The sequence below is a fragment of the Microtus pennsylvanicus genome, chromosome 3 (genome assembly GCF_037038515.1).
Source record: "Microtus pennsylvanicus isolate mMicPen1 chromosome 3, mMicPen1.hap1, whole genome shotgun sequence".
Classification (NCBI taxonomy): Eukaryota; Metazoa; Chordata; class Mammalia; order Rodentia; family Cricetidae; genus Microtus; species Microtus pennsylvanicus.
The window spans coordinates 27,570,907-27,587,153 of record NC_134581.1 but is presented as its reverse complement, the minus strand read 5'-3'; the positions used below and the strand labels follow the sequence as shown (position 1 = coordinate 27,587,153).

At 35.6% G+C, this 16,247-nt stretch overlaps 1 protein-coding gene across 1 annotated transcript in view; it reads left to right on the top strand.

Moving 5' to 3' along the window:
• Positions 1–16,247, top strand: part of Atr (ATR checkpoint kinase) — a 100,915-nt gene that overhangs the window by 42,017 nt on the left and 42,651 nt on the right. Inside the window, exons 22-28 of the mRNA XM_075964966.1 lie at positions 257–463; positions 1,734–1,847; positions 5,907–6,022; positions 10,918–11,038; positions 12,177–12,314; positions 13,379–13,571; positions 15,549–15,727. Coding sequence (XP_075821081.1) covers positions 257–463; positions 1,734–1,847; positions 5,907–6,022; positions 10,918–11,038; positions 12,177–12,314; positions 13,379–13,571; positions 15,549–15,727 — 1,068 coding nt within the window. The remainder of the gene's footprint in view (positions 1–256; positions 464–1,733; positions 1,848–5,906; positions 6,023–10,917; positions 11,039–12,176; positions 12,315–13,378; positions 13,572–15,548; positions 15,728–16,247) is intronic.

The following is a 16,247-nucleotide window of genomic DNA, read 5'->3' as shown; positions in this document are numbered from 1 at the left end:
ACACTAAAATGATACTATCTAAAAGATAATTCTTGGGTGAGAGATAGCTTAGCAGTTAAGAGCACACACTACTCCTACAAAACATATTGTGAGCTGTATTATGTAAAGTCATCAAAAACCGACTGAAAAAATTGAAGATACAGGATTTTAATTTTGTCTGTGTTAATGTTTTTAAGCTCTAGTTTAGAAAAACATGCTGTAAGAATGTTTTTGTAATGTAAGGTGTAAGAATATGAACTTTCTACTTTTACTTTAGGAAAAATTGATAAAATATGCAACTGATAGTGAAACAGTGGAGCCTGTTATCTCACAGCTGGTGACGGTAATTTTGAAAGGCTGCCAAGATGCAAACTCTCAGGCTCGCTTACTGTGTGGGGAATGTTTAGGAGAATTGGGGGCAATAGATCCTGGACGATTAGATTTCTCAACAACGGAAACTCAAGGAAAAGATTTTACGTTTGTGGTAAGTAATGATAATTTTGAGTGATAATATTTCTCTAAGTTATTTTTGTTTTATTTGAATTTTTTATCTTGTATATGAGGGTTTTACCTGAATGTATGTCTGTACACCACATGCATGCCTATTGTCCACAGAGGCCAGAATAGGATGTGAGACCCCCCTAGAACTAGAATAACAGACAGTCGTGAACTCCCAGTGGGCACTGGAAACTGAATCCAGATCCTCAGCAAGACCAGCCAGTGCTCTTCACTGCTGAACAATCTCTCCAGCCCTTGAATTGAGTTTTATATAATTCACTTGTATAGTCAGAAATTTTAAGTATCTTTTATTACTAAATTCTCTTATGGATCTCTTTAACCAAAAGCCATAGTTTGAGCCTAATAGTTGATCTAATGGTTGATCTAATTTGTTCTATTCTTGGAAACAAAGCTTATTATCTAAATATGATAGTAATTAAGGTCTAATAAGTTATCTAAAGGTTAACATTTAAACATAATTTCTAGTGCTTCCATCAAAAACTAGTTTTTCAGGATAGTCTAGTAATTGTGTATATTTTAAGGATTTCCGTGTATAACTATCAATTTGTACTTTTTTACTGGTTTTTGCTTGTATGTATGTTTGTGATTTTTTTTTCTGTTCTTTGGTTTGTTTGGTTTTTTTTTTCCCCCGATACTAGCGCTTGATCTTAGGACCTTGCTACTAGGCAAGTGCTTTCTCACTGAGATATATCACCAATCAAAATGAAACTTTTGATATGTTAGTGTACTTGGTGAATTTGAGTAGAAAGAATGTTGAAATTACCTTTGAGTAACTATATTCTGTAAATCAACTCTCAAGTGTGTGCGTGTGTGTGTTTTTATACACAGGTAGAGGTCAGAGAATAACTTTGAGACGTTAGTTTACTTCTACCTATAGATGGGTTCTGAGGATTAAACACTCGGGTCACCAGGTACACTGCAAGTGCCTTTGCCCACTAAGCCATCTTAGTAGCCCTACAATTTGCTTTCTGCCTGTTAAAACACAAACAGTGCAAAATGATCTAACTATTCAAAGATGAATGATTTTGATACAGTTTCATAACATCCTAAGATAGCATTTGACTTCCTAGCCATGGATCATTTCAGCCATGATACCAGCTTTGTTTGAGCTTCACCCTCCTTTCCCATTTTGAAGTTGACCATGGTTAACACAGTAACTAACACCTGAAGAAAATGTGTGTATCAGTTATTGAGGGTTGTTGGTTTTTTGTTTTGTTTTGTTTGCTTTTATTAAGACTGGAGTAGAAGATTTAAGCTTTGCCTATGGATTGCTGATGGAGCTAACAAGAGCTTACCTTGCATATGCAGATAATAGCCGAGCACAAGATTCAGCTGCTTATGCTATTCAGGTAAGTATGTTTGTATATAATAGCCATTACTGACTTTACAGTATTAAATGCTAGTAGAAAAGCTATAAATTTCTTACTTGTAAAATACTTAGCTATTATCTTTATCAACTAAATAATAAATACAGATTCATAATATTTTAGAGGACACATAAGGGATTTTTTGTGAATGAAAAAGAACAAGTATAATAACACATACATATGAAAATGCCTTAATGAAATCCATTACATTGTTGCTAACAAAAATAATTTTAAAAAGCATATATTAATTTTTAAATGTATTTAACATACTACAAATACTTTAAAATTTTTAAAAGCTATACAAATACAAAATGTCTTTTATGTTAAATAATGTGAAATATTATTTATGATCTTCAATTTTATTTTCTTATGCTTAATGACCTATCTTGGAAAATTATCTGTGTTAGTAATATATAGCTAATTTATTCTTTGTAGAAACTGAATGATACTCAATATGAATATAGTACAGTGTATTTAAGAATTTTCTTGAGGGCTGGAGACGTGGCTCAGTGGTTAAGAGCATTGCCTGCTCTTCCAAAGGTCCTGAGTTCAATTCCCAGCAACCACATGGTGGCTCACAACCATCTGTAATGAGGTCTGGTGCCCTCTTCTGGCCTGCAGACATACACACAGACAATATTGTATGCATAATAAATAAATAAATATTTTTATTAAAAAAAAGAATTTTCTTGAAACATCTAGGTTGTTCTGCTACCTTTAGAAAACATTACTCATGCCGGCCGGTGGTGGCGCACACCTTTAATCCCAGCTTTAATCCCTCCTTTAATCGGGAGGCAGAGGCAGGCGGATCTCTGTGAGTTCGAAGCCAGCCTGGTCTACAAGAGCTAGTTCCAGGACAGGAACCAAAAGCTATGGAGAAACCCTGTCTCGAAAATCCAAAAAAAGGAGAAAAAAAAAAAGAAAAGAAAACATTACTCATGACTTAGGAACCAGGAATAGTGGTGCACACCAGTAATTTGAGCACCTCAGAGACAGAAGCAGGAGGATCACCACAAATCTGAGACTAGCCTAGTTGCAGAGCAGCCTGTTTACATAGTGGGGCTTTCTTTGTCTTGGAATATCCCACAAATTTTAAATTTTTAAATAAAAACAAATGCTTTTAATCCCAGTATTCAGGAGGCAGAGGTAGGCAGATCTCTATGAATTCAAGACTAGCCTGATCTACCTGGAGAGCCAAAGATACATAGTGGACACTCTCTCAAAAGTAAATAAAATAAAATTAAAGAAAATTTAGAGAACATGTATTTTATACATATGTGACTATATTAGTTGTATAAATAACTGAACATTAAAACTAATCTTAGACCAAGTATATAATTTGCAATGATAGATTTTATTTTTATAAATTCACCCACGTAAGATGGGCAGTGGTGGTGCCCGCCTTTAGTCCCAGCACTCGGGAAGCAGAGGCAGGTGGATCTCTGTGAGCTCGAGACCAGCCTGGTCTACAGAGCAGGTTCTGGGACAGGCTCTAAAACTACACAGAGAAACCCTGTCTCGAAAAAACAAACAACGCCGGGCAGTGGTGGCGCACGCCTTTAATCCCAGCACTTGGGAGGCAGAGGCAGGCGGATCTCTGTGAGTTCGAGACCAGCCTGGTCTACAAGAGCTAGTGCCAGGACAGGCTCCAAAGCCACAGAGAAACCCTGTCTCGGGAAAAACAAACAAACAAACAAAAAAAAAAAACGAAAAAACAAACAAATAAATTAGTTAATTCCCCAACTTGACAGCTCTGCCTTTTGTAACTGTTTAAGTTAATTTTTTTTTTTGTTTTGAGTTCATTACACCTATTCTTTCCCCTTTTGGTGTGTGTGGGGGCGGGCATTGGTTGTTCTGTTAGACATTTAGATCTGGAATTACACAAATGTCTAGGTTTAGATATACATTTGGATATGTATATCGATACAGAAATACATATATAGATATTCATTATGGATATGGCATTTTAAAATGCTGCATCTTGATGAAATAATCAAGAAAGGAAGTATTGATTAGAAGATTCTATAAGTCAGTAGTGGTACTTGCTTGTGGTCCCAGCTGCTCAGAATGCATAGGAGGATTGCTTTAGCTAAGGTGTTTGAGGCCAACTTATCAAGACTGTTTCAGAAAGGGAGGTGGGGTATTCCAGTCTTTAATCTTCATGAGAAGTTAGAGAATAGAAAAAGATACAACAAAGAAAAAAGCAGACAAAACAGAGCTGCCAGTGATGGTAGGAGAATGTGCTGTTCTAGAAGATAAAAGTTTGGAGACGTCTTCTCTTTGTGATCTGTATTAAATGCTGATGGCAGCTATAGTAGTTTAAGAACTGAAAACTACCCACTGGCTACGGAGACAATAGTTGACCTTGACAAGATCAGTTTCAAACATCAAAAATATAAGAAGAGAGAAAGAAAAAAAAAAGGCAAAAAAACAGTTCTTGAGGAATTTTACTATCAAGCCCAAGAGAAGAATGGGAGAGGAGCTGGGACATAAAGAACAGTAAAACTTAATTTTAAAAAATAGCAGTATTTCTATATTGCCTGGGAACAGATCATCAGAAAGGAGACAGTGATAGTGTGGAAGTGAATATAAGGTACATGATTTGCCTGATAGTGTTTATTTTTTTGAAAGTATCAGAAAAACATGTATCAGTTGCACATGATTATTTTCAATAGAACAGAAAAAGAAGAATACTATGTACTACAAGATATAATACCCTAAATTATTTGTCTTGTTTAAAAGATGGGTATTAGTGACAGGAAATCCTTCCCCCACGCCTCGTTTAAAAACATCAAAATCAATTTCTCTTCCTCTTTCCTCTTCCCCTACCTCTCCTTCCCCTCTCTCCCTTCCTGTCTCTCCCTCTTAGCTTTTCTTTTTTTTTTTTTGTTTTGTTTTGTTTTGTTTTTCGAGACAGGGTTTCTCTGTGGTTTTGGAGCCTGTCCTGGAACTAGCTCTAGTAGACCAGGCTGGTCTCGAACTCACAGAGATCCGCCTGCCTCTGCCTCTGCCTCCCGAGTGCTGGGGTCCCTCTTAGCTTTTCAGACAGGCTCTAATTATATATTTATCCTTGCCTCAAATTCTAACCTATTTCAACCTCCTGAGTGCTGGGATTACCAACATGTACCACAATGCCGAGCTGTGTGTGTTTTGTTCTTTACTGGAACAAAATAGAATCATTCAGACTCTGAACTTGACTAACAAGTTGGTGGTTTGGACTTTTTTAATTGTTTTGTTTGTTTGTTTTAAGACAGTACCTCCCAATGTAGACCAGGCTAGTCTGGAGTTCCCTGTGTAGTCTGTGGTCTCAAGCCCATGGTTTGGAATTTATAGACATCCTTGTGTGTCACTGTCGCTAATGCTGGGGTTACAGGTGTGCTCTTCTGTACCTTGGTATGAACTGATCCTTAACATTTGCATACTATTTGGTTGGATTTTAAGCTCAGTTGTTTTTTTTTTTTTCATTTTTCCCTAGGAAGGGTTTCTCTGTGTATCCCAGGCTATCGTAGAAGTCTTTGTAGAACAGGCTGGCCTCAAACTCAGAGATCCGCTTGCCTCTCCCTCTGCAATGCTGGGATTGATTAAAGGTGTGTGCCAACACTGCCTGTCCTTAAGCTCAGTATTTTATATCTAGAAGTTAAGGTGTCTTAGTTTATACACTCTTTTGGACTTCTAGCTACTTTCATTATAACTCCAAAGACATCAGGTTCTCAGGGTCAGGGCCTGGGTGTATATCTCAGTTACAGAGTGCATACTTAACATGTGTAGAGGGGTCAGTCCTTAGCACCAAAAGAAATACTCTAAGTAGTGTAATTTTGTGAATATAGAAAATTCTTTTTGTTTCAAAATAGTTATTAATTTTATATTTTAGGGGCTATTTTACAGGAACTGGCATTATAATTAAGTATTGTCTTAGCTATGTGACCCCCAAGTCTCAATGTTTCAGATCATTGAAATAGATGTCCTAAGGAAGTTTGGAATCTTAAAAGTTTTCATTTGTTTGTTTCACTGTGGATTTACTATTTTAAAATGTATTTGTAGGAATTACTTTCTATTTATGACTGTAGAGAGATACAGAGCAATGGCCCAGGTCACCAGTTGTGGAAGAGATTTCCTGAGCATGTCCGAGAAATATTAGAACCTCATCTCAATACTAGGTAATGTCTATTCATTTAAATTACTTTCACATACCTTTTTTAATTTTGTAAAATTTAATATTACCTTCATAGAGTTTTTAACATCAAACTATTATTTTTTTTTGTGGCTGGGGTCTCAGTAAAGTGCCTGCTGTGTAAGCATAAGGATCGACATTCGGATCCATGAACCTATGTAAAAAGACAGACCTAGCACATGTCCATAAGTACTGTCAGCAGGGAAGTGGGACCCATAGGTCAAACGGAATTTGTCTCAAAAAAGAAGTTGTAGAGGGATTAAACACCCAGCATTGGCCTCTTTCCTCCACACATAACATACACGTGCATTCACCACACAAATACAAAACAATAAAAAGTAATCTAAGTATATTCTTATGTGTGTTTTATGCCCATACTCATTTAAAACAAGAAGTAAAGTCAGCTCCATTTGGTTAAATTTTATAACTTTAAATATTTAGGACTAATTCATTGAAGTTAAAAGGATTTTATATCAGTTCATTCGTCAGTAGTGCTTTGAAATATCTACGCTGAGTATGAATTGGTACTTTTGCGTTCATTGTTTATGTGTATGAGGATAGACTTGTGCCTATAGGTGTGGAGGCTACAAAGGCTGGTGTCTTCCTCCATCACGTCTCTCTTTATTTTAGATAGGATCTCTCACTGAGCTTGTAGCTTACCAATTAAGCTGGTTGCAAACCAGAGGGATCCATTCATTTCTGCCTCCCTTGCTATGAGACTGCAGTTGCAAAATTTTATTTGTATGCTAGACATCCTAACTCAGGTCTTCATAAACTTGCATTTGGAAGTATTTAAATAATGTAAGCGTTTAGAACTAGTCAAAAACCCCGATTATAGATTTTCATCCTTCCTGATTTTCCATCATGAATATCTTTTTTTTTCCCTCTACTTTAAAAATGTGTTTTCTAAACCGGGCGATGGTGGTGCACGCACCTTTAATCCGAGCACTTGGGAGGCAGAGACAGGCAGATCTCTGTGAGTTTGAGGCCAGCCTGGTCTACAGAGGAAGTTTCATGACAGAAACCAAAGCTACAGAGAAACCTGTCTTGGGGGGGCGGGGAGTGTTTTCTGTTTATTTCTTCAATAACTTTGATCATTACAATTACTAATTTTAAATTTTGGATTTTTTTTAAACCGAAGTCTTTAATTTTATAGGTACTTAGGGTCATGTAATTATTAAATACATGACCTTAGGAAAATCACTTCTTTGAAGCCTAGTCAAGTACCTATACTTCTACTGAAATTTCTTATAAGAATCCTAAACCTTGTATTTGTATTTGCTGGATAACTATTTTATATTTAAAAGCATTTTTTGCAAGCTATGTATTTCTTCTGACTAGTACTATTAAAGATATGTCAATATGGAGTTTAAATTAAAATTTGGCTTTTCTTTTTTGAAGATTCCACACATTCTTCTCTTCATTCCCTCTCTCTAGCTCCCCTCTCTATGATGTAGGAGGTCCTTCTGTCTATGTGTTGTTTTTATTGGGTAATGGATAAAGAAACTGCTTTGGCCTATAGCAAGGCAAAATTTAGCTAGGCTGTGAAAACTAAACTAAATGCTGGAAGAAAGAAGGTGGGGTCAGCGAGATACCATATAGCCACCACCTGGGAACAAACAAGAAGAAACCTTGTTGGTAAACCACAGCCACGTGGCAATACACAGTCTAATAAAAATGGGTTAAATTTAAAGATATAAATATAGCCAAAAATATGCTTAAGCTATTGACCAAACAGTATTACAAATAGTATGGCTTATGTATAATTATTTCAAAATTGGGCAGGACAAAAACCTCATACTACATCTCTAGCTTTCCTTTTTAGTAGTCTCCTATATTCCCCAAGCTGGCCAGGAACATGCTTTCTTACCCATTCTGATATCAGATTCACAGTCTTATTTCCTTGGCCTTTTCAGTGCTGGTATTACAAGTGTGTGCTATCCTACCCAGCTTCTCCACTTCTTTATTCTATATTCTGGCACACCTCTATTTTTAAGACTTGTTACAATCTACCGGAAAGTTCATAGTGCTTTAAGTCATAGATATCTAAGTCTGAGTCTAGGCTCTATGTTTGCTAGTTCCCAAGTCTTGATTAAATTATTTAACAAATGTAACTTCTGGGTTTTTATTGTTATTTTGTTTTCTCTTTGGTTGATTGCTCTGAGATAGCCTCACTCTATAACTAAGGATGGCATAGAACTCACTCTGTACCCGGGCTGATCTTGAATTTGTGACAGTCTTTTTGTGTTAGCCTCTCCAGTGTTGAGATTGCAGGTATTAGCCACCTTGCTGACTGAATTTTAAGATGGGTCTTTCTAAATAAACCAGAAAGACCTGAAAATTGAGCTCCTCCTGTGTCTGCCTCCAAAGTGCTAGAATTACAGGCATGCACCACTATGATTGGCTTTATTGTTTTCTTCTTAAAAATGGATATTTTTACTCACTCATACTGATTTTTATTAGGATTATAGGAGATAATAAAGCATGAATAGAGTGGCTGACACTTAGCTGATACTCAGTAATGAATGCTTTGTTAATCTCAGCTTGTTGAATAAATTCCTTGGATTGGGGGGAGATAGTTTGTGGGAGTGGCTGTTTTTACTTATTAGGAAGTAGAAATCAGGCTGGGAGATAGCTCAGTTGATAAATTACTTGCCTTGTATTATAAAACATGAGATTAATATCCAGAATTCTTGTGAAAAAAAGCATTTGTGATGGTGCATTTTTGTAATCATAGCACTCAGTAAACAGACATGGAGATTGTGGAGCTGGTCAGCCAGCCAGCCTAGCCTACTTGACAAGCTATAGACTCTGTGGGGTGGTGTGGTACAGACCTTTAATCCCAACCCTTGGAAGGCAGAGAAAGGCGGAAGTCTGTGAATTCAAGGCCAGCCTGGTCTACAGAGTGAGTTCCAGGACATTTAGGGCTGTTACACAGAGAACCCCTGTCTTGAAACACCAGAAGGGTGGGGGAGGGGGAAAAGAGAGCTTGAGAGAGAGAAAGTATACTGCATCTGAGAAGACACCCAAGGTTGTCTACTGGGCTCCTCGTGCATGCACATTAATACCTGAACACACACTTACAGGCACACAAAAAGTAGAAGCGCACATTTCTGCTCACTTTTAAGTAGTCGTGTACAAGAAGTGACCTTAGGACAGTAATGAGAATTTGTACATGATTTTTTTTTATTTTTCATATTTATTTGTGCTGTGCGCACACACCCACGCAACCTTATGTACATACGTTCTGCAGCTTACTTGGAAGTTGTAAGGCAACTTATGGAAGTTGACTCTTTCCAACCATATTGGTTCTAGGGAGCAAGCAAGCTTAAATCATACTTGGCAGCAAGTAACTTTACTTGGTGAGCCATCACACTAGCCCAGGATAATGACACATTTGTAACTTAAAGATTTAAGGAACTTCCCAGATGGTACCATTGAGCTTTTTGATATGTAGTCTCTAATCCTAGATGACAGGTGTAAATGTTATCTATATTTGGAATATTTAATTTTAGAAACAGATAAATTCAGTGTAGTTCAAAGTTGCCCCAGAAGTAATTTGTGCCAAAAACTTGAGAATGTGACTACCCAGAACCTGACTTGTAGTTCAAACTCATTGATTTTTTTTTTTTTACTTTTATGTTTTGTTTTGTTTTTTTCAAGACAGGGTTTTTCTGTGTAGTCCTGGCTGTCTAGGAACTCAGTCTGTAGAACAGGATGGCTTTGAACTCAGAGATTTGCCTGTCTCCTCCTCCCAAGTGCTAGGATTAAAAGTGTGTGCCACTATCACCCGGCCAAACTCACTAATATTTTAAAAATAAATTCACATAAGCATTTTAGTTCCGTAAAAAAATTTCACATAAAAGTTTTTCTCCTCTTTTAGATTTGAGATGCGGGATTTCTTGTTTTTTAAAACACAGAATATAGTAAAATGAATCTTGCTTGCTTGAGACCTAGAGTATATTTATCAATTCCTGAACTTACATGATGATGAACTTACGTGAAAGAACCATGGCTTTGAGAGTCCTGCAGCTTTGTAGTTAGTTGTAAGATGAGAGCTGTTTGAACTTGTTTAAGAAAATAAAATGCTAAGGACAAACAGGAAAGTCCTATTGAACTAATGAGAGAGAATGGTACCAGCTGGGTTTACAGATTAAATTTTGAGAAAGACTAGTGGTTTATTTTTTCCTATGTGAAATAAGAGGTACAGGAGATGAGATCATTGTCCAAAAGTGACAGTAGACATGGTACAGATAGTTTGAGGGGCCCTTATAATTTGAGTGAAGGAGAAAATTCTTTGGAAGCTAAGCATTCGATTAAGTGGTCCAGCCAAAAGATTGAAGTCAGTTATGGGTTATAAAACCTGAGGAAGAAAGAATACAGCAGTGCACTGGAATTGTCAATTAATGTGGTAGTCAGTGAGTTTGGTGGATGCCCAAAATAGAGAATAATGTAACTGAGAAGCTTGAACTTGACTAGAACTTGATTGGAAGGCTCCCAGGGAGAGATGTCTCACATCCTAAAGTATACACTTGAGAAGTTTGTAATGTCCTCTTATTCCACCCTTAAGACAGATAGTAATAGAATAATACTGTCTTTTACTAGAATTCAGCAAATATAATACAGTACAGTTCTCAGTGAAGAGGTGCATTTAAATCCTTATGTTTTCTTTACAATATTTTCCTTTCCTTTTTTTTTTTTTTCCGGGTTTTTCAAGGGTTTCTTTGTAGCTTTGGAGCCTGTCCTGGAACTAGCTCTTGTAGACCTGGCTGGCCTTGAACTCACAAAGATCCACCTACCTCCCGAGTTCTGGTATTAAAGGTGTGCACCACCACCACCCGGCTCTTTACAGTATTTCTAAATAATTTTTCAAAATTACAGATATAAGAGTTCCCAGAAGTCAACAGATTGGTCTGGAGTAAAGAAGCCAATTTACTTAAGTAAATTAGGTAATAACTTTGCAGAATGGTCATCATCTTGGGCAGGTTATCTTATAACAAAGGTAAGAGAACCTAGTTTAGAATTTATTCCTTGCACAGAAATTCTGGAGGACTCCAGAACATATACCTGAGTGCATAGCATACAAGAGGATATTTCAGGCTGACAGAATTAAAATATTTTAATTATTATCTTTACATATTTTATGAAAACAGTATATTATGGTTAGTGATACTTTTGAAAGAAGATGTATCATTTGTAATTTAATGAAGTTTCTTGGAAAACTAAAGGTGTATTATAATTTTTCCTTGTTTGGCATTTGTATGAGCCTAACTAATGAAATTAAACTGTGCATTCTAAGGAAATGCTTAAGGCATGTTTAAATATAGCTTTTACTTTAAATTTACATTTCTGTTGTTAATTAATATTTTAAAATATTTCAAATATTAAATGGCAATTTTAAAGCATTTTATTTAACATTTTTAAGAGCACACAAAAATATGTGTGAAATGTAGAATATTATTAAAGTAACTATTTGTAGCTCCAATTCGTTTTTCGTTTGTTTAGTTCTTTTTGTGTTTTAAGTCAAAATTTATTATTGAGTTAAAAATAAACCTTTAAAACATTTTCTAACAGTTCAGTAATCATAAGTAGAAGATTATATCATACATTTGACTTTAAATTAAGATCTGAGGATTGTATGTTGATTTAAAGTATACATGATTTGAACTTTTTATGCTCAATTAACTTAATTTTCTATTTCTTGTTTTTTTATCTTATAGTTTATGATTACACACTGCTTAAAGTACCAGTCGCATACTTAATGTGCTGACTCACACTTTTTTGTTGCTTCACCTAAGGAATTAGCACACCAAATTTAACAATAGCTAAATAAGATATATTATAATTAGGGAAGTTAATCTATAACACATTGAAAAAGAGCTGTAAAAGAGCTAAGGCTGTTTATACTAGTGTAAACTAGCAGCTAGCTCTTTGTTGCCTAAGGGGTCTCAGGCGGTCTGGCATTTGGGATTTAATTAGAGAGATCATCTGATGTTTTAGTTGCTTGAATGTACATCCTTCACTGCATGGACAATGACCTACTCAGTCATGAATTATCTCACATGATACATTTTAACATCCAATCAATAGAATAAAATGTATAAAACTACTAATCTTTCTTAAACCATTTGAGTTAACAGGTTCGGCATGATCTTGCCAGTAAAATCTTTACATGCTGTAGCATAATGATGAAGCATGATTTCAAGGTCACCATCTATCTTCTTCCACATATTCTAGTATATGTCTTGTTGGGTTGTAATCAGGAAGATCGGCAAGAGGTGAGTTATTTGGTTTCAGACAGGTGACACAAGTTCTGAACAAGTGAAACTTTATTTCTCTAACATATTAGTATTAGAAGCTACAGAGAAGAGGCCAGTAAGATGGCTTGATGGATAAAGTGCTTGCCACACAAGACTGATGACCTGAGTTCAATCTCCTGATTCCACAGTGGAAAAAGAGAACCAAACCCTAAAAGGTTTGCCTTTACCTTCACATGAACACTGTGGAACCCTTGTAATCACACTCTCACTCACATAAACAAATAGTAAATTCCAGCACTTGGGAGGCAGAGTGGTAGGAGCATCAGGAGTTAGAGGTCATTCTCAGCTATGTAGCCAGTACAACTTGTATTACATGAGATCCATCTCAAAAACAAAAGCCAAAATCTTGTCTTACTAGCTTTAAAAAAAATGTTTACTACAAAAAGCCTAATAACATTATCAGTATATTTAACTATTTACTCTGAAATTAATTTTAATCTTCCTAAAATTTTTTATTTAAATATGGACATCACATATATTTGCAGGTGCCCAGGGAGACCAGAAAAGGGTGTCAAAATCCCTGGAGCTGGAGTTAATAGGCAGTGTGAGCTGCCTACCTCTTGTGTGTCTTCTGAACTCCCATCCTCTGAGTGAGCAGCAAGCACTTTTAACCACTGAAGCATCGCTCTAGCCCTTTTTAATCACTCTTTTATGTGTATGGTGGTTTGCCTGCAATTATGTCTGTGCACCATATATATACCAAGTGTCCACAGAGGCTAGAAGAAGGTATTTGATCGCCTAAGACTGGGAGTTATAGATGGTTGCGGGTCAACATGTGGATGCTGGTAATTAAGCCCAGGTCCTCTGCAAGGACAGCAAATGCTCTTAACCACCAAGCCATCTTTCTAGCCACCTGTTTAGTCACTGTTAATCAGTTTTTTTCTCATTGATTTAGCTATAGATAAGAAAGATTTTTATTAATCTACTATTTTAATTATTGCTATAATGTTTGGTCCTATATATCATATATTAATAAAATGTTACTATATGGATGCATTATTAACTATAAATTAAATATTTAGGTTTATGCAGAAATTATGGCAGTACTAAAGCATGATGATCAGCATGCCATCAGTACCCAAGACAGTGCATCTGATCTGTGCCAACTGAGTACACAGACTGTGTTTTCTATGCTTGATCATCTTACCCAATGGGCAAGGCACAAATTTCAGGCATTAAATGCTGAGAAACTTCCACAAAATAAACTAAAAGGAGGTAAGGTCAACTTAATGTGTGAATATTTTCCTGTAATTTCCACTGGTTAACTTGTCCTTGTATTAATTCTACAATTTAAGCATTAGAGGGTTTTCTGTTTGTTTGTTAAAGACACTGTCTCAATATGTAGCCTCAGCTGGCCTAAAATCTCAGTATACATACCAGGCTGGTCTCAAACTCAGAAATCTGCTTGCTTCTGCCTCCCGAGTGCTAGGATTAATGGTGTGCTCTATCATGCCAGCAAAGCATTAGTTTTATAAAGTCTGATTTTTTTCATTTGTTTTTGTACTATTGAGGATGGAATCCAAGGGCTTATACATAGAAAGCAAGCATTTTACTACTGAACCACACCTCCAGCCTATGTGCATTTTTAAGTTGTAATAATATACACTTTTCACTGAGGAAAAAGCAGTGAATGTATATGACCTCACTTTAGGATTAGGCTGTACTTCAGAGATAGAATGCTTATCTAGTATGTTAGAGACCCAGGGTTTTTACATCCAGAACTGCAAAAATAAAAACTAAAACAAAGAAACTGCTCTTTTAAGTTCTTACTCTTATACCCATGGACGAAATATGTACCTAATTTTTTTATATAAGATTTGGTGAGGATTGATGAGATGATATGCATGAGTGTTAAGTTGTGAGCTGTGAAGGAGATGATAAGGGGATATTGTGGCTTTGCTACCCCTTACTGTTAGCTCATTTGCTCCCCGTGCTTCAGTGTATTAGTTTATGTGTGTCATTTTCACATCTTTAAGTTTTAAATGTTGAAGAAGATTCTTATTTCATTTGCTTTATTTTCCTGGGTTCAAGTAGTGTCTGTTTATCTAGAAGAATCTGCAAACACCCTGAGCATGCTGTAGTACACACAGTGTTAGAGCTACTAGTCTGTAATCTTGTTTTTATGGTATTACAGCTTTCACTAACAAGATTAAAGAATCTTTCAGAGTTAAGTGAATCTCTTTAGAGTTACCCTACCAATTAGCCCGTGAACATTTGGTGACAAGAATTATATTGATCACACAGTAATGAATACTTTTCATGGTTTTGAACCACTTTTTTTATTGCTCTTGCAGTTCATACATGGTTATAATCACATTGCTACTGTTATCCCTCAGCCATTTTCATGGCTGTTAAATTTTTCTTGCTAGGTTTTGGGGCTACTTTAAAACTGACAATCTGATAATTACTAAACAGAAATCCACTTATAAAATTTGTAGTTTGTAAGCCACTCCCTCTCTTACTCATGCATATTAAGGACAATAGATTATTGTTTAACAAATTTTTCTATATTTGCAGATAATTACCTGTTTTCAGGAATGTTTTTCTATGGAGTATTATTAAGTAGCAATTAAGTGTTTTGTTTGTGAAATCTTATTGTTAAAAGCCAGCACTAACTTGACTGTTATTTTCATTACACTGCAATTAATATTCCATCTAACACTTGGAGGCAAGGAATACAAATGGCCCAGAGAACTTTTCCCTAAAATGAACAAAGGCCAGGACTCATCCTCAGCACTCAAGGAGGAAAATAAAACCTTCTATAAACTTCAAAATAAAAAGACCTCTTCTATAATTCTAAACTTTCTTTACTGAATAATTGTATCTTATCAGTATTTTGTAGTAATAAGTAATAAATAATTTTATTCCTTTTAGTTTTCATATTTTTAAACATTCAATCATATTTTTGCATTTACTACTTGAAATAACTTGTAAGGAAGGCAAAATAAGTATCGGTATTTCCCTTTAACATATGAGAATTGGGTTCAGTGAGTTGAATAATGTCCAGAGTTAAATTAACAATAATGGTAGAACTGGAGCAAGATTCTATGAGCAGTCATTTTGTTCTTTATTAAGATCAAACTATTAGTCCCTAAGGCATTTGTATTATTTAATGAAAAAATTAAAGTTAAATGCTTCATCTTCTAAATTTTTATCTTACCAGTCTTTAACTACTTTTTTTTTTAAATCCAGTATCAAATGTGAATTTTGAAGACTATCAGAGTGTAACTCGTTTTCTAGACCTCATACCTCAGGATACTCTGGCTGTAGCTTCCTTTCGCTCCAAAGCATACACACGAGCTGTAATGCACTTTGAATCATATATTACAGAAAAGAAGCAAAATATTCAAAAGCATCTTGGATTTCTACAGGTTTGAAATTAATATAGTGAATTTAATAATAAAAGTAGCATTGGCAGTCATGGTGATATTGTTAATTTTATTGACTATTTCAGACACTGTGCTAAGTACTAAATATTTGTAATACTTTTAGATGTTTACGGATAATGGGAAGAGATTGAAACAAATTTGGTAAAATATCTAAGTGTTTTGATGCATTTGTCCTGAAGAAGGGCACTGAATTGTCCTTAAGAGTAGGGAGATGACGGATCCAGGAATAACTTAATGTCAATGATGTTTAAAATAATCATAGTTATTAGAGATAGCTCCTTGGATTTGGGAAAGAGCTTCTTGTATGCAAACAGTAAAATGTCAGTTTTATAATGGCATTTAACAATGATAAAGGAAAGATCCTATGCCATAGAGAACCTTAGAGGATGTGTACTGGGGCAGTGGTATAATATCTTAGCTAAATGTCTATAGTAGTTGTGGAGGAAGAGTATAAAGGGTTATAAATCAAGGCACTACTGTTGTCCTTGGCAGAGGCAGTGAC